Source organism: Megascapheus bottae, chromosome 7 (genome assembly GCF_031878675.1).
Source record: "Megascapheus bottae isolate mThoBot1 chromosome 7, mThoBot2.hap1, whole genome shotgun sequence".
Lineage (NCBI taxonomy): Eukaryota > Metazoa > Chordata > Mammalia > Rodentia > Geomyidae > Megascapheus > Megascapheus bottae.
The window spans coordinates 46,072,710-46,091,366 of NC_143515.1; the positions used below are offsets into that span (position 1 = coordinate 46,072,710).

At 35.8% G+C, this 18,657-nt stretch overlaps 1 protein-coding gene across 2 annotated transcripts in view; it reads left to right on the forward strand.

The window, feature by feature from the left end:
- Ppp4r3b (protein phosphatase 4 regulatory subunit 3B) overlaps positions 1–18,577 on the forward strand; it is a 45,875-nt gene extending 27,298 nt beyond the window's left edge. The window contains exons 10-16 of one of the 2 annotated variants that reach the window (XM_090336895.1): positions 1,871–1,912; positions 3,254–3,412; positions 5,933–6,102; positions 8,218–8,357; positions 9,289–9,452; positions 12,066–12,268; positions 14,843–18,577. In XM_090336895.1, coding sequence (XP_090193021.1) covers positions 1,871–1,912; positions 3,254–3,412; positions 5,933–6,102; positions 8,218–8,357; positions 9,289–9,452; positions 12,066–12,268; positions 14,843–14,938 — 974 coding nt within the window. In that variant the 3' untranslated portion in view covers positions 14,939–18,577. Of the gene's footprint in view, positions 1–1,870; positions 1,913–3,253; positions 3,413–5,932; positions 6,103–8,217; positions 8,358–9,267; positions 9,453–12,065; positions 12,269–14,842 lie in introns of both variants that reach the window. The other variant, XM_090336894.1, reaches the window with a different exon arrangement.
- Positions 18,578–18,657: the final 80 nt, after the last annotated feature.

Consider the following 18,657-nt stretch of genomic DNA (forward strand, 5'->3'; position numbering starts at 1 on the left):
AAAATAGACATTTATATTCATTTGGCTTTATTAAAGCTTGCCATGTTTTTTGGTTTGTTATTTTTGCCAGTCTTGGGGCTTGAACTCAGGGTAGTCCTAACACTGTCCCTGAGCCTCTTTTGTTCAAAGTTACCACTCTACCACTTGAGCCACAGTGTCACTTTGTGCTTTTTCTATTTATATGCATGTGTTGATGCATATTAGGCAGGCACTCTACCACTAGGCCAAACTCCAGGCCCCTAAGTTATTTTTTTGTTGTTGTTGTTTTTAATAAAAAAAAAAAAAAAAAAAAAAACCACATGCAAAGATCTGGATTCGATTCCTCAGTACCACATACATAGTAACGCCAGAAGTGGTGCTGTGGCTCAAGTGGTAGCTCTAGCGTTGAGCACAAAAGTTTAGAGAGAGTGCGTAGGCCCTGATTTTTTTTCATATATTTTTTATTGTAATTAATAGAAGGGTTACATTATATTCACCAGATAGAAGGTGCATTACTTCCCATACATTGATACCCTTTCTCATGTCTTGGTCCCCATTTCCCTCCCTCCAACCTCCACCCCTCATCTTGTTTTCCCCCTTCCCTATCCAATTTCAAATAACCAAATATGCATTTATCCAATATATCAGATAACAGTGAAATACTGTAACAATATGAGATAACCAAGGGACAACAACAAAAGAGATGAGAGATAATATAGTACATTAAGGACAACAATCACTCATTGTATGGCTTTTGTTTCTGTATCATTTATATGTTTCTGTATCATATTTATTCTATATGGCCTTATGTATCTAGGTTTTGTTCTGTTGTAAATCTCTGCTGTAAGTCTTTCCATTTCCTTACAAATGGGGCGATGTCATTGTTTCTGGACGATTGGGTAAATGCTAGGCCCTGATTTTTAAACCCCAGAACTAAGCACCAAAAAAAAAAGAAAAGAAAAGAAAAAGCACTCGAAATATATAAATTATTACTATGTAAATTGAACAAGGACACCTCTGGAATTATTTAGAAAGGGAGAGTCGTAGAGTGGGTTACTGGAATATATGTAAAAATGTGAGGAAATGTAATAATGAAATCTTTGCAGTTGATGTAAGGTAATTTTAAATGATACTAATTTCATTTGAAAAATTGTTGATGTGCTAAGTTTAAAAAAAAAATCTTGCATGTTTTGTTGTAAATACTATTCAAAGACATGCCCTCGTTGTTGGGTAATAAGTAGAAAAACGGTAAAAGAAAATGTATCACAAGTATTACTATTCCCTATATTATCCTTGAACACAGGAAATAACCAATTAACTAAAATGTGATAGGAAGTATGTGTACTAAATTAAAATTGTTTTCTATCAGATATTTCAGAAGAAAAGATACATCAGTCTTCTAATTATAATCTCACTTTTTACCAAACTATATTTATTTCACATCAGCACCCAGTTCCATAAGAGATTACAAATAGAGAGCTGGGCATGGTGGCTCACGCCTGTGATCCTACCCATTCAGGAGGCTATCTGAGGATCACGGTTCAAAGCCAGCCTGTGCACTAAAGACCATGAGACTCTATCTCCAATTAACCACTAGAAAAGCAAAAGTTGCAGTGTTGCTCCAGGACTAGGGTGATAGCCTTGAGCTGAAGAGCTCAGGGACAATGCCCAGGCCCAGAATCTAATCCCCACAACCAACACAGGAAAAAAAAAAAAAAAAAATAGAAAAAAAAAAAAAAGAAGATTACAAATAGATGTATCATACTTGTCCAAAGTAACCAACTCTTGACAATGTTATGAAGGGGAAAACAAGACTGATTGACAATGTGCTTTATATATTACAAATTACGTGTAAGATTATTGCTGAAACAGCTTAATTTTTTTAAATTAGATGACCTAGATGGATCTAACAGAAACAACACAATTTGTCCTGGTAAGTACAAATTCTTTTTCTGTAAATTTATACCTTATTTTCTTACATTATTTTCAGGCAGCATTGTCTGCAAATTGAGATTTTAGTGGGTGGGGGGTGAGACAGGTTCTGGAGATACAGTTGGCTTCAAATTAAATGATCTTGTCTCTGTCTCTCAAGTGTTGGGATTACAGGTGTGTACCACTTGGTGTTTTTTGTTTTTCATTTTTGAATCTAGAAAACTAAGATCTGTTAGGTACGTACAGTATTGTGTTAGTTTATGACATTACACTTAATATTCTTCAATCCAAGTTGTATCACTGTTACTTCTGCTTATCAGGTATGGGCCTGGTGTTCTGTGCACCTTTTTTAGTGTCTTTTCTATCAATCTCATCAGATTTCCAAGAAACTGATTTCAGTTTGTTCATGGTTTAATATTTCCTTCCCTAAAGCATTTATAATAGAGGGTGTTTATCCATATGACTTAATCACGTTAAAATTTGATGTTCAGGCAGCAGTTCAAAATCGTTTCATGATGCCAGGCACCAATGGCTCACATCTATAATCCTAGCTACTCAGGAGGCCGAGACCTGGAGGATTGAGGCTCAAAGCCAGCTTGGGCAGAAAAGTTCATGAGACTCCATCTCCAATTAACCAGGAAAATGCCAAACTGGAGGCATGGCTCAAGGGATAGAAAATCAGCTGTGAGTGAAAAAGCCAAGTGAGAGCTGGAAGCCCTGAGTTCAAGCCCCAGTACAAGCACACACACAAAAAAATAAATCCTTTCCATGGACCAAAACTTCTTGGGTGGAGGGTGGGTAGTTTAAGTTGGCCACTGGGTATCATGAATTTATGCTTAAAATTATTTTGAACAGCTGAGTGATATTTTTTGCTTGATAGTGAAAGTAGCCAACAATATAATTTCCTTGATGTGTTTAAAGTAAAATATGTTTGTTTTTTTAAGAAATTTTAATTGATCCTAAACCTTTAGGCAAAAATTATGATATAGTTTCCTTCTACTGTGGACTCTTTTATATAAACTAATAATAAGCACTTATTTAGGAAACATTAACCAAAATTTTTCAATGCAAAGAAGGTTGTATTATCACATGTATAGATATATATTTAGTTTTTATTACTAAATTTTTTATACAAATAAAAACCTTACAAAATATCTGCTTAGGTGGTAACTGGCAATACATCTAGAGTCTGCTCAATAAAAGAGTAAAAATCTGCCATTTGTTTAATTGCTATAAAAAGTAGGAAATACAATTAATACAATTTAACTTTATTCTAGGATATTATGTTGTAATCTGTGATATATTGCAGTATTTATTTTAATGAAATTATTTTCTTTTGTAGATAATTACCAAACAGCACAGCTACTTGCCTTAATTTTAGAGTTACTCACATTTTGTGTGGAACATCACACATACCACATAAAAAACTATATTATGAACAAGGACTTGCTAAGAAGAGTCTTGGTCTTGATGAATTCAAAGCACACTTTCCTGGCTTTGTGTAAGTAATAAACTTAAATGGATGTTCTTTCTTTCTTTCTTTTGCCAGTCTTGGGGCTTGAACTCAGGACATATGCACTGTCTATGGACACTCTAGGCTCAAGGCTCTGACACTTGAGCTACATCGCTACTTCCGGCTTTTTCTGTGAATGTGGTATGGAGGAATGGAACCAGGGTTTTTGTGCATGTTAGACAAGTTGATAAACTGGGCGACACTCCCAGCCTCTAAATGGATATTCTTGTAAGAAACAGCATTTTTAGTAGAGATAAAAGCTGAAGTTGCCTATTTAGCTATGTGTATGCTATTATGAAAAGTCTTCTAATTTTGTTTCTTAAAGGGTTAAAGAGGCTCTTTTTTTTAGTGCTTCCTCCACCCACATATTATACATATTTACAGTTCATATTCAGTTTGTCCAACTTTTCTGCATTGGCAACATTTTGCTAATAGAATCAATTTTACTGTCTTCCATATGCTTCATTAAACTGTCATTTAGTAGTGATATTCAATCTTCAATTATTTTCATTCTGGTCCTCAGGCTTGAAAGCAAGCCCTGGACACTGTCCCTGAGCTTCTTTAGCTCAAGGTTAGTACTCTTATCATTCGAACCATTGTGCCACTTCTGGTTCTTTCTGAGTATTTTATTGGAGGTAAGAGTCTCTCTGGCTTTCCTATGCATGTTGGCCTCAAGCAACAATCCTCAGATCTCAGCTTCCTGAGTAGCTAGGGTTATAGGCATGAGCCATCAGCAACTGGTCTCTCCTTTTATTTTATGGCCTTATATAGCCAGTGTTAATTGCCTACAGTATTCTTGTTGATAGTTTTATTGATTTATATATTGGGTGGTACCAGGGTTTGAACTGAGTGCCTCACATTTGCTAAAGAATAAACTCATATTTTCCCCACAGAATCAAAATAACACTTTGTTAAGCAGTAAGATAACAAACTTGTGTGGTATTTCCAGATTGTATGCATTAATATCATCAGGTAAAATGATGACTGTGCTTATTCTTGCATCATTACATAGTTGTAAGGCTAAATCTTACTGAGCCCTAAGTGTTCTCACTTTCCCTTAATATTTTTTTTGAGTGGAGGGGTTGTTCTGTTTTGATGGTTGTGGGGCTTCAACTCTGGGCCTGGGCACTGTCTCTGAGGTCTTCAGCTCAAGGCTACCATCCTACCCCTTGAGCCATAGCTATACTTCTGATTTTCTAGTGGTTAATTGGAGGTAAGACTGTCATGGGCTTTAGTGCGCGGACTGGCTTTGAACTGTGATCCTCAGATCTCAGCCTCCTGAGTAGCTAGGATTACAGGCGTGAGCCAACCGTGCCTAGCATTTTTGGTTATTTTTAGATATGTGTTCTACATTAAATTAAAATATTTTCGTTCTGGATGACAATGCCTGTACTGATATTGTGGAAATCAAGGTCAAAGGCCAGGCTGCACAGTAGAATTAGATACCTCAGTGAAGAGCTGTGCATGTTGGTTTGCTGCTATCACCCTGAGAACCAGGCACCTAGGCAATCTCAGAAATATGGAGCAAATTCTGGGCTTGCCAGCACTAAGAGTGTCTTACATCGCAAGCCCAAGGCCCTAAGGTCAAAACCCGAATACCACCAAAAAAAAAAATTAGTACATATTGATTAGAATATTGGAGCATTGGTATTTTCCTGATAGATTGATTGCAGAGCTCTGCCATAAGGTACATGAATTTCAGGTATTTATATTTTACCAGGATAAAAGCTCATTTTGTGTGCCTGTCAATTCATTCACCAGTAGTGTATGAATATATTGTCTCACATTTTTATCTCTTACTTGTTTAAAAGTAAATTGATTCTCCTGAAACAAAATCAGATAATCAGTATAGCACTTCTTTCCACACTTGTTTAGTGTCACAGTTAACATACATTTGTACCTTAGATGGCTAATAAGAGATACAACTTCTTCCTTTAAGCAGTGTTGAAAGAAGAGACTAAGCTAGAAATTGGAATCTTTGGCATAGTGGTATTTTTGGAATAAATTAAGTGGAAAAGTTAGAAGTTAATAAGATATAAAAGATTTCATTTACCATGATCCTTTGTATTCCTTAAGAATGTTAGCAAGGGCCTGGAGGATGGCCTCGTGGTGTGCTTGCCTAGCACAACACCCTGAGTTGCATTTCCTGATACCACATACACAGAAAAAACCAGAAGTGGTGCTGTGGCTCAAGTAGTGAAGAACCAGCCTTAAGAAAGCACGACAGTGTCCAGGCCCTTAGTTCAAGCCACAAGACTGGCAAAAAAAAAAAAAAAAAAAAAAAACCACAGAAATGGATTTTAACAGTATTACTGAATTTATTAGTAAAAGGGATTTTTTTATGTGTATGCCTGTAGTAGGGCTTTATTTCAAGTACCCACTACTGATTGAACTATCTTCATTATATCCATCAGCTCTACTTATGTATTACTAGCATTTATACATTTTTATGAGAAGATACATTAATATTAGCTAATTCATTGGCTTATTCCTTGTAATTTTAATTAGGTGCTCTTCGCTTTATGAGGCGGATAATTGGCCTTAAAGATGAATTTTATAATCGTTACATCACCAAGGGAAATCTTTTTGAGCCAGTTATAAATGCTCTTCTGGATAATGGAACTCGGTACAACCTGTTAAATTCAGCTGTCATTGAGTTGTTTGAATTTATAAGAGTGGTAAGTTGATATTAAGGAGCTATGTAATTTATATATGATTATATGAAACAGAATGAGTTATATGGGGAGTCTTTGTAAGTAGAATAATTACATGTAAGTAATTTCTTCTCATTTTCTCCTGACTTCGTTTATTCAATTTTTTTGTGGGTCATGGGGCTTGAAATCAGCCTGGGTGCTGTCCCTTAGCTCTTCAGCTCAAGACTACTGCCCTACCCTTGAGCTAAGCCCCACTTCCCATTTTCTTGAGGTTAATTGGAGATAACAGTCTCAGATCCTTTTGTGCCAGGGCTGGCTTTGAACCTTGGTCCTTAGATCTCAGCCTCCTGAGTAGTTAGGATTATAGGCATGAGCCGCCACTCCAAGCTTCAGTGTATTTTAGAAGCTATGTCTAATAACTAAAATGTTAACTATCAGTCTCTTTTTATATTTATATTTGCCGCATAGCTACAGTTTAGTGATAGTAGGTTTTTTTTGTTGTTGTTGTTTTGCCAGTCCTGGGATTTGAGCTCAGAGCCTGAGCACTGTCTGAGCTCCTTTTGTTCAAGGCTAATAATCTACACTGAGCTACAGAGCCTCTGGCTTTTTCTGTTTATGTCATACTGAGGAATCAAATCCATGGCTTCATGCATGCTAGGCAAACACTCTACTACTAAGCCATATTCCCAGTCGTGATGTTTTGTTTTTCTTTTTGGAATCAGTATTGGGGATCAAATCTAGGTCCTAATACATGATAGATACTCTACCACTAAACCACACCCTAACCCCGTATTTTAAATTATGAGAATCTAAACATGAAATTTTCATTTCTTTTAACCCAGTTGTCCTACAAGGATTATAAAAATATCTAGGAAAAGGGAAAATTCCTTTGGTAGACCTTGCTATATGATTCATAAAAATTATGGAATCCCAAAATTTTAAGTGACAGAAACTAAAAAGTTAGATGCACTATTCAACCTACCTTTTCTTAGTTGAGGAAATCAAAACACTCAATTGATTACATTATCATATTTAAGAACCTTCAAATGCCCTAGTTTTATTTTAGGCAATAAAAAGAATTATCCTCAGAATATCTAGGATAAAATCAGACTTTTCTAGTCACCTCTTTTGTTTAATTTTCTAATTTTGTCTTTCACAAATCAAATTTATACTCATAACTTACTATTCCCATATGACGATTGCTTGGCTAAAGGGATCACTTACAAGAGTACGACTTTTTAAAAGGATGAAAAGATAGAAATATTACGTCTTTAATCTTACAAAAGAAGGAACAAGCCACCCCTGTCAATCTGAGGATTGGGGTCCCACGCCAGCCAGGCAGGAAAGTCTATGAGACACTATATCAAATTAACTACCAGAAGTCCAAAGTAGAGCTGTAAAGAAGAACATTGTTAATAAGCTCAGCATCTATATCCAGATGCATAGTATAATGTTCTAATGAATCAAGATTCACTTACATTCTAAACTTCATATTTCATTTTTCTGTAAAATATTAGTGCGAGACTGATGAAAATAAATTATAAATTTCATGACTGTCCCATTCCTTTGATTGAATCTACATTCTCTGGAAGTAAATTTGAAAGTTTGAATGCATTGAATCCCAAAATTTAACTTGTTTTTTTGTTCTGTATATATTAGTATACTGCAGGATTAACAATCTGTGTGCTTTGGATCAAACCACCCAACCTTTCAGAACCTCAATTTGAGGTTTTGCTTTTTTGTTTCGTTTTTCTTTTACATAGGGAGGTGTTGATTTTTGTGTAAAATGGTTATAATAAGATTTCATTCATAGAATTGTCAGTTAAGTGAAATTATATGTAATAAAACTTATTTGAATTGTAAGATGCTAACGAATGAAAAAGATAGAAGACATAAACTAAACCTATTTACTTTTCAAATGTCTTTATAGTCCCACAAAAGGGCTCCAGTGAATTGCTTCTCCTTTTTTCCAAGTTTTCTGTGGAGTTCTGGCATATATAAAGAAACTAGGACATTTATTTTTGGAAGGTGATTTTAAAAAATGTTTTTTGATCAGCTTTGGAACTATAAAATTTTTTAATTTTTTTCCCGTTACAAGCATTGTACTGTGTTTGAAATATAAATTTTGTGCTTATACAGGAAGATATCAAGTCTCTTACTTCACACATAGTTGAGAACTTTTATAAAGCACTTGAATCAATTGAATATGTTCAGACATTCAAAGGATTGAAGACTAAATATGAACAAGAAAAAGACAGACAAAATCAGAAACTGAACAGGTATTGTTTATTATATTTGTAGCCTACAAAATTGAATCCACAGTTGCCCATAGTTTAGATCTTATATGTGAAGTTTACCAGTAATTTTCTGTCACTGGATAGCATAGTATTCCACTAGAGGTAGGATATCTTACCTGCCCCAAATCCATTATATGATTAATAACTACTGTGTGGTAACTGAAGGTGAGCTTTCAGTTTATAACATCCAATTTATTTTGGAGAGTTCTCAGGTTGTTTTATGTCATGACTTTTGAAGTGCAGTAAACCATTAGTATCCACAGTTATATGGTTCTAAGGAGACCACCAGTTTATATCTATACCATGCATACTATATGTCTGAGTATTCCAGTGGAGTAGGTGACCTTATTGTCACACCATTACTGATATATACATTAATTCTGCTCACCAAAAATTAGATCTTATTTCATATTTTATTCAAACACTGGAGATGCTTAATACATTTTTCTCATAATACTGTCCAGCTTCCACAAAATTAAATCTAAAATTTTCACTGTCTCATTTAAGCATATTGAATGCCATTTTCAGCCTGGAAAATTACTTTTTATCATGCTTTTTATGAGGCATATTCACAAAATTAGGGACAAGGAAACATTCAGCTGATCACATAAATACAAGAGAAAATAAAATATAGGAGTAACTGGGACCATCTGTAGCATTCATTGAGCCACGCATTACACATAAAGGGATTATAAAGTTCTGATTTTGAGATTTTTTTTCTTTTTTTTTTTTAATGTACTTGGTCAGAACTTCATGAAATAAATCCATAAATAACATGGATTTACTATACACATAGTTAAAATCACTTCAGCTGTTTGCTGTACATCTTTTTCCCTTAAATATAATCTGATCATGAAAGCATTACTCAGTATTTGTGATATATTTCTTACAGTGTACCATCTATATTGCGCAGTAACAGATTTCGCAGAGATGCAAAGGCTTTGGAAGAAGATGAAGAAATGTGGTTTAATGAAGATGAAGAGGAGGAAGGAAAAGTGGTTCTGGCACCAGCTGAAAAGTCTAAGCCAGAAGATGATTTCCCAGATAGCTATGAAAAATTTATGGAAACTAAAAAAGGTATAAAACTCTTTTGCGTATAGTACCTCTTCTTAGTATATTCAATTTTTCAAGAAGGTCTTGTCATAGTTTACACAACATGAGAGACCTGAATTTTGTGCCTTATTTTAAATTTTTGGGCTGAGAATGTGGCTTAGTTGTAGAGCGCTTGCTGGCATGCATGAAGCCTTGGGTTGATTCCTCAGTACTTCATGAACAGATAAGGCAAGAAAGTGATGCTGTGACTCAGAAGTGGTAGAGCACGAGTCTTGAGTAAAAAAGTTCAGGGACAGCACCCAGCTCTTAAGTTCAAGCCCCAGGGCTGGCAAAAAAGACAATTGGTTTGGTTTGGTTTGGTTTTGCAGACAAGTTTTAGTCTGCAGCTCAGGCTGGCCTTAAACTTTGAATCTTCCAGCTTCAGCCTTCCAAGTGCTAGGATTTACAGATGTGCACTACCATACCTAAATTGTATATGAAAATCCCACTGGGTATTTTTATTTCTGTTACTGAGATCTGAGGATTGCAATTCAAAGTCAGCCCAGGCAATAATGTGTGGGAGATTCTTATCTCCAATTAACCAACCAGAAAACCGGAAGTGATGCTGTGGCTCAAGGGGTAGGGCTCAGGCCCAGAGTCCTAGCTCCACAACCTACAGAGAAAGGGGGGGGGGGGGGGAAAACTGTGGGGTAGGTTGTTAATAACAGACTATATAGGGCCGGGAGTTTGGCCTAGTGGTAGAGTGCTTGCCTAGCATGCACGAAGACCTGGGTTCGATTCCTTGGTACCACATACTTAGAAAAAGCCAAAAGTGGTGCTGAGGCTCAAGTAGTAGAGTTTTAGCCTTGAGAAAAAAAAAAAAATCCAAGGACAGTCCTCAGGCCCTGAGCTTAAGCCCAGGACTCGCAAAAAAAAAAAAAATAATAATAATAATAACAGACTATAGATCTGTAAAAACTTCATGAAGCATTCTACCTGTACTTTGTAACAGACAAAGTAACCTCAGAGAAGTGACTTTTGAGCATGGGTACTTACAAAGTGATCCTGAGGATCATGTTATAAAGTGAACACCTGTGGCTATAATACTAGCTACTCGTCAGGCCTTAAGATCTAGAGGATAGTGGTTCAAAGGCTGTCTAGGCAGAAAAGTCCATATGACTCTTTATAAGCAAAAAATTTGGTTTATATTCCTAGCAGCCAAGAGTATGGACTTGAACTTGAATTTTGTATTCTTGTTTGGCTTTTCCTCATCAGCTACAAGTGTCCAGCCCCTGGACTTATTTTGAATGTGACGATTTCTAAAGGCCTATATTAGAAAATTCATTTAATTGATTTATCATATTTTTCCCTAAAGTTGTTATTTCATTTGCCACTTGCTCTGGTTTAGGGTTTTTTGTTTTGTTTGATTTCCTCGTTTGCTTTGTGCATGTACTAGTACTAGGCTTGAACTAGAAGCCTGGGTGCTGCCCCTGAGCTTTTTCTGCTTGAAGCTGTTGCACTGTACCACTTCAATCATAATTCCCCTTCAAGCTCTTTGCTTTTTAATTGTAGATAAGAGTCTCATGGGCTTACCTGCCCAGATTGACTTCAAACCACTATCCTCAGATTTTAGCCTCCTGAGTAGCTAGAAGTATAGGCATGAGCCACTGGTGTTCATCTTCTATTTACTGTTTTACTTTAAGGCAGCTGGTAGCCTATTGATATATCCTAAGGCCCTTCTGGATTGTTTTTTAAAAATCTTCCTTTTTTCATTACATATTACTCTTACTGTTAAAAGAAGCAATAAGACTGCTTGAAATACTGCATCCACTGAACTCTACCATGCTGCTGAAAATGACATACAAAACTACAAGTAAAGCCAGGCTCAGTGATCTGAAGATCATAGCTCAAAGCCAGCCTAGGTACTAAAAAGTCATAATAATCGCCAATTAATAACTGAAAATGTAAATGGGGCTGTGGCTCAAAGGGTAGGGCAATATCCTTGAGCTGAAGAGCTCAGGGATAACGCCCAAGCCAAGAGTTAAGTCCCACAGCTGACCAAAAAATAAAAAAGCTACAAGTAACCAGATACTAGAAGAGATTCAACATGTATGCCATAAACAGATAAAGGAACCTATAATATTTAGAGAATAAAAAGATTAGGCAAGCTAGGCACCAGAAAATCAGATTGTCGTATCTCAGTGTGGTAGAGCAGTAGTCTTGAGCTGAAGAGTTTAGGAACAGCACCCAGGCCCAGAGTTCAAGTCCCACAACCAACAAAAACAAAACAAAAGACTAGAGAGTGCTTACTTACTGTCTAGAGAGTGCATATAGAATGTTACTTGCTGGCAATGACTAGTAGGCTTCAATAAGGAGTAAGGAATATAAATCAAATTGAAAGTCTAATGAAAGAGTCCACTAATGAATCCTTTTAAGTAACACAAGTTCAGGATTATAGCATAGGAGCAGCCAAAAAAATTACCTAGTTCTTAAGATTCTTTCTAATGTTTAAGACTTAAATGTATCACGCAGACTACAAACTTCACACTATACTTGTTACCTTTTAGAAAACAAAGGTAACATTTTATGCTTTTAATCTTTTCATATGCTTTGGTTTAGCAGTATTAATATAGGTTAAATTTTTTGCTTTTGCTTTAGCAAAAGAAAGTGAAGATAAAGAAAACCTTCCTAAAAGAACATCTTCTGGTAGCTTCAAATTTACTTTCTCCCACTCTGCCAGTGCTGCTAATGGAACAAACAGTACAAACAGTAAATCTGTAGTGGCTCAGACACCACCACCAAGTTCTAATGGGTCATCTTCCAAAACTACAAACTTGGCTACATCAGTAACAGCCACCAAGGTATGTGAAATAGCTCTGTACACACACAGATTTTGCCTTTTCTATCTGAAGCTGCTTATTGAATAATCAAAACAATGTCAAGGAAAAAAAATGGTTTGTCATTGACAGCTAACATTTACTTCAGGCTTATCTGGCTCACCTTTTTTTTTTTTAATTAGAATTTTCATTGGTTTTTATTATAAGAATTTTTGTTACTGGAACATTGTTGATGAAAATAGAATTTGATTTTATTCAGTTACATTTGCACAACTTCCAGCAACTGGGTTTATCATGAGCTGTCTTCTAATCATACAGACACACTGCTTTCATTGAGCACAGAATCTCAGTGTTAGTGCACAGGCCCGTAGTTCAAGCTCAGCACCAAAAAGAAAAGAATGCTAAACCATAGGTTAATTTACAGTATATATCTAGATGTAATTTATTCAAAAGGTACAAAAGTACTTAGCAACTTCCGTATAGTATTCCATATACAGAGATGGTTCTGAATCATTTTCATAAATATCAGAAGCATAACTTTTTAAAAATTATCTTGAGGAAATGCTCTACTAATCCAACAGAATTTAAGTGTATGATAACATATTCACACTGTAGACTACAAATACTTCTTTAATGAAATGGAATTTGATATAACATTGAAAGCTTCCTACATTATTTTTTTAAGTGAATTTGATTGTGTAAGTGTAGATGTAAAGTCTTAAATTTTATAGTCAGGTTTCTAGATACATCTAACAAGTGTGTAATCAGCTTCACAGAATGCATTTGATGAGTGACAGGCCTTTTTCCAACATTTTATATTTTGTATTTTTATTGTAAACATTGGAAAAATGTACATTTGCTTGTGATGCATATTTATATAGAAACTATAAATAAAATTCAAAATTAAATTGTGTAAATGAGTTCTTAAGACAACTTATTAATCAAAAGCCAAAAAAATCATTTCACATGTTTAACCACTTGGGATTGAAATATTTGTACATTATGATATACAGTCTTAAGCACAATTAAAACTTGTGTTGGTAACTCAGTTATCTTTACATATATAGATTGATACCTTTTATACTATAATTTTTTTCTCCTCAAAATCTGTTCGACCTAAAATTATATTAATAGTAGTGGCACCTAGTAGTACTTACTGAACACCATACTAATTACAGTACGAGAATGTGTTACATTTTAAAATACTTCAATGAAATCTTAAGTACTATAATAGGTTTTCAGATGAAGAAACTGAGATATAGGTACATTAAAACACTTCTACCACTAATCATGGATTTTTAAAAAATAGCATTGTAACTTGAAGTCACACTGCCATCAACATATTAAGGTGAATACAGTGGCTCAAACCTAGCTACTAGGAGGTGGTAGCATTCAGAGGATGATACAGTTTAGTGCCGGCCAGGCATAAATAAGAGTTTACAAGATTCCTTCTCTGTATAGGTATGGTGGCTTGCACCTGTCATCTCAAGGGCAAACGGAAATACAAAAACAAATAGGACTAAAAGAGTCCTCATCAGTATCAGGCCCAAAGCCAGACCCTAACTTTTCAAAGGGGAGGACCCCTAGCAGAGTAGTTCAAAAGGTAGAGCCTTGCCTCTTAGCAGTGAGACTTGAGTTCAAGGCCAAGTATACATACATTCTCTATACATTAACACCAGCCATACTGCCCCCTGCTAAAGATGTGTTATTTAGCGGAGCAAGAAATGGGACTCTTATAAGCATGTTTTAATAGACTTCCTGGTGACTTTAAGATGTTCAGAGGCCTTTAGTTGGTAGTTTTACTTATAATCCGGCTGTATTAATGTCAGATGCCTAAGTTCAGTAGATATGAAGCTCCTTGAGTTAAATTACCTTGTCCCTATAGAGATCGACAGGGTTTGAATTAGTGTTTACAGCAGCTCTCTCCAGATTGATTCAGAGACCCTACAAAGAGACCTCATATCTGAAGTGAGAGTGAGGGACTATTTCATCTCCAGGGTTCCTTTAAGCTTCCAAATGTTACGATTTTTAGTCCTGTTATTTTCCCCATTAGTTTTGGGTTTTGTTTTGTTTTTTTTTTTCTTTTGGGGGTTGTTGCTTTTTTGTTCAAGTAAGGGGTTTGAACTCAGGACCTTGTACTCTTTTTTTTTTTTTTTTTTTTCCAGTAGGCCTTTTCATTCATGACTAGAACTCTACCACCTTGAGATACCACCAGTTTAAGGCTTTCTTGCTAGTTAATGGGAAGATAAAGATCTCCAGTTATTTGTCTGCCCCAGCTACCTTCAAACTGTCATTCTCAGATGGCAGCCTCCTAAGTAGCAAGGATTATAGGCAGGAGCCATTGTGCCCAGTCTACAATGACATTTTGTTGAATTGAGTTCTGAAATTTCACTTGTAAAAATGTAAGAATATAAAAATTGGATTCTGAGTGCCACCAATTATGTACACGTTCATAATTCAATAGTTCCTTTATTTTGAGATATACATGATTTAGTAAAAACAGCCTCTATATATCCTTTCTAATGAGCTGTTTTGTGATAATGAGCCAGGGTTTTCTACATTATATATGTTACAGACACTTTTTTCATTCTTGAATAGGGGAGTTTGGTTGGCTTAGTGGATTATCCAGATGACGAAGAGGAAGATGAAGAAGAAGAAACATCTCCCAGGAAAAGACCTCGCCTTGGTTCATAAAATATTTGCTGGAAGACCCCCAGCATGTGGTCTTACTAAAATGCTGCAACTGTTCAATGAGCTGAAATTCTCATTCAGAAAGCTTTCTCACTTGAACCTATAAATATATACAAGGAATAGCAGACACAGTATATCACCTAGGAGTTAGTTGTGTAAGAAAACAAACTAGGCTTCCCAGGAACTTAATTGCTTGCTGGTAATTAAGGGGTTTGACTTTCAGGCTATCAAAAAAAAAATAATGGTTAAGTTATCTGAACCTGGGAGGTAGCTTTTCAACAAGGAAAGTCTCAGGTTTTGGGACGGTTTCGGGGAGGAAAGAGTTGATAAAATAATATTAATGCAGGGTTATTCCAGGGGGTTAACCAAACCAGAAAAAAATCTAAAGCTTCAGTTGCAAATCCAATAACATTACTTATATACTGGTGCTGGCATGGTGTTTTAATCAGTTGCCTCTTTTTAAAAGGAATTTTTAATGGAAAATATTGAATTGTCATATAAGAAGTGAAATCAAGTTATTGGGACCATTTTCTTTGAAGATTTCACAGAAATTCAGCCTTTTGGATATTTGGAGGGAAGTACACCCTGTAGAGTACATGTTGAATTCCCTGTCAGGAATTTCACTATATATTTTGACAGAAGTCAAGCGGAATTCAAAATGGATGGGCTAGTATTACATTAAAATCAGCACTTTTAGGGGATAACCACAGTCAAGAAACAGTACAGTAATAGTCCTCATGAGCCTACCTGGGATATAAGAGGATGTTTCCATCCACTTACCAGTACAGTCTTTTGTGAAAGGTAAAGACACTTTCTATTCTGTCAGTAAAATTGTCTCTTGAGATCTTCAGGCAGGTTTTAAAGTATAAAAGCTAATGTAAAGAATAGTGCTAAACCTAAAATGGCATTTAACATCTAGAGGCCATTTTGATTCATAAAGTTACTTAGGTATCATAATCACACACAGCACATGAAGCTTTTCCATATACAAAAAGGGTGTAATATGAAAGCTGCTTTTTTTAAGAGTAAAAGCACATTCCATGTACGTGAATGAATTTAAAATAATAAATTGAGGCAAACAGTTAAGAGGTTTTATTTTTAGAACAGCAATTTAACTGTAAATATTTTAATGTTAGTTTGCTCATCTATGATCTGAGATCATGCTGAGATGGAAAAAAAAATGTCCCCAAACTACAATTTAACAATGCACATTGGGAAAAATAAAATCTAAAAAATAGTAATTCCACTTATAGTCTTTAGATCACCTTTTGTAATGTGTTATGGGTCCATTTTCCCAGAGTAGCTTAAACTGAAGCAGTTTCCCCTGTTTGGAAATTTTGTAGTTAATTTTAATTTTGGCTATTGTTTGGAAAAGATGGGCTGTCTGTGTAGATATGAAGTATAGTTTTTTCCATAAAACAGATGTTTATTTTGTATTAAAAATACCACTGTACTTGTTTTACACCATTTGTATACATGTGGTGATATTAATGCTGAACTGTACAATTCAGGAATTAAAATGTGACCCTGTAATTCCATGGTTGATGCTTGTGTTTGGTTTGTTGTAAATATGTTCATTTCCATTTTGAGATAATGTCCATTTTATATTACCTTTGAAAGCCAATAAAATCCATAAAAATATTAGAAACCACTGAACAACCTAAACTGATGAGTGCCAATTCCTCATAGAACTATTCTCACCTCTAAATAAAATGTCCACCTCATAACACAATTAGGCCAGAATATCTGTAACCTACTTAAGTATCCCAGTCCTAAAATGCTTCATTGAGGGGATAAAGGAGTAATTATGTACCTTATGATAGGGTTCTCTGAAGAACTGTCAAATCTTAAAACTTACAAGTTGTCATAAAAACCTTAAGGTGGAAATGTTTTCTTAAAATACAGTATGACAGTCATGATTACATATATGCTTACAGAACAAAATACACATTGATTTGAAAGCACAAATGGGAGCATTCTAAGTTAGCTACTATCTGAAGTGACTATCCCTGAACAGTAACTGGACTGGCAAAAAAAAAAATGTATTTCAGTAATGTATCATCTTTTCTCAATGAATTAAGCCATAGTTCATTAAATAGCTTTAAAAGATCTACACATAAGTATCTAAAAACTTTTTAATAAAAACTTAGGTGGAGAGGGATTGAGGGAGGGTGAGTATGGGTGTGCATGTGCCAACCTGGGGCTTGAACTCGGCCTAGGCAGTATCCCTGAGCTTTTTTTCCTTTTATTTTTTTGCTCAGGAGCCACAGTGAATAAGAATCTCTTGAACTGCAGGCATGAGCCACCAAAACCCAGCTTAATCACTAGTTTTTATTGCCTCCCTACTTATGAAGCTAACAAATACAGAAAACTAGATTTTTTTGTAGGTTGAGCGTTGGAACTGTACTAAAATTTGCTAATTTGGTATCTTTTAAGTTTTTTGTTTTTTGTGGTTTTTTTGCCAGTCCTGGGCTTGGGCTCGGCCTGAGCACTGTCCCTGGATTTTCTCAAAGCTAGGGCTCTACCACTTGAGCCACAGCACCACTTCTGGCTTTTTGCTATGTATGTGGTACCGAGGAATCGAACCCAGGTCTTCGTGCATGCTAGGCAAGCACTCTACCACTAGGCCAAACTCCCGGCCCCTTGTTTAAGTGTTTAATTGTAGATTTACAGAGATAAAATGGACTTATAAATTTAACCTCAGGAGTGTCCTGTAAAAGAAGAAAGATTTGGTAAGCTTTAACAAACTAGAAAAAATAGGGACTAGAGATCTACACCCACTAGTTGGTGGCATTTCCTTCAACAGGTTTATATCTTTTGTTTTCAAAATTGTTTTTACAGAAAAGGTGGATATTTTAAGCCAGGAGTGTGGCCTAGCAGTAGAGTGCTTGCCTAGCATGTATGAAGCCCTGGGTTCAATTCCTTTGGTATTACATTCACGGGGAAAAAAAACAAGTACTGTAGTAGCTCAAGTAGCAGAGCTCTAAACTTAAGCCAAAGTGCCCAGGGACCGTGCCCAAACCACGAGTTCAGTTCCCAGGACTAACAAAAATAAAATAAAATAATAAAAATAGGTGGATGTTTTAACATTCACCATACCTGTTTTCCAACTCCTGACTCAAATGTGAAATGTGGACTCCACTTTACCACTCTCCAGAGATACTCTTCTGACTGAATTGCCACATGCTTGACAGACCCATGACTGCATCCATAGAGCAAGCACACATCATTAAAAATGAAAAGAATTTTCTGTAACTTCCCACTGTCTAGACTGCAGAATTTTAAATGAATATATTTTTTATACAAAATTCTATAGGATTCCACCTACTTCACCTTCAAATACTAACTTACACACTGCAGATCATATCTCCTACTTCAGGACCCGAGTTTACTGTTGTCCATGTATATGCCCTAAGAATCAGCTTAAAGGAGGTTTAGCCAGGGCTGGGAGTTTGGCCTAGTGGTTAAAGTGCTTGCCCAACATGCATGAAGACCCGGGTTCGATTCCTCAGTACCACATACATAGAAAAAAGCCGGAAGTGGTGCTGAGGCTCAAGTGGTAGAGCTCTAGCCTTGAGAAAGTCCAAGGACAGTGCTCAGGCCCTGAGCTCAAGCCCAGGACTGGTAAAAAAAAAAAAAAGACACCCTGTGCCTTTTCTTTGTAACCATTTTGGGGACCTTTGTCATTAGTCTCATGAAACCAGGGATCCCACCAATCTAAT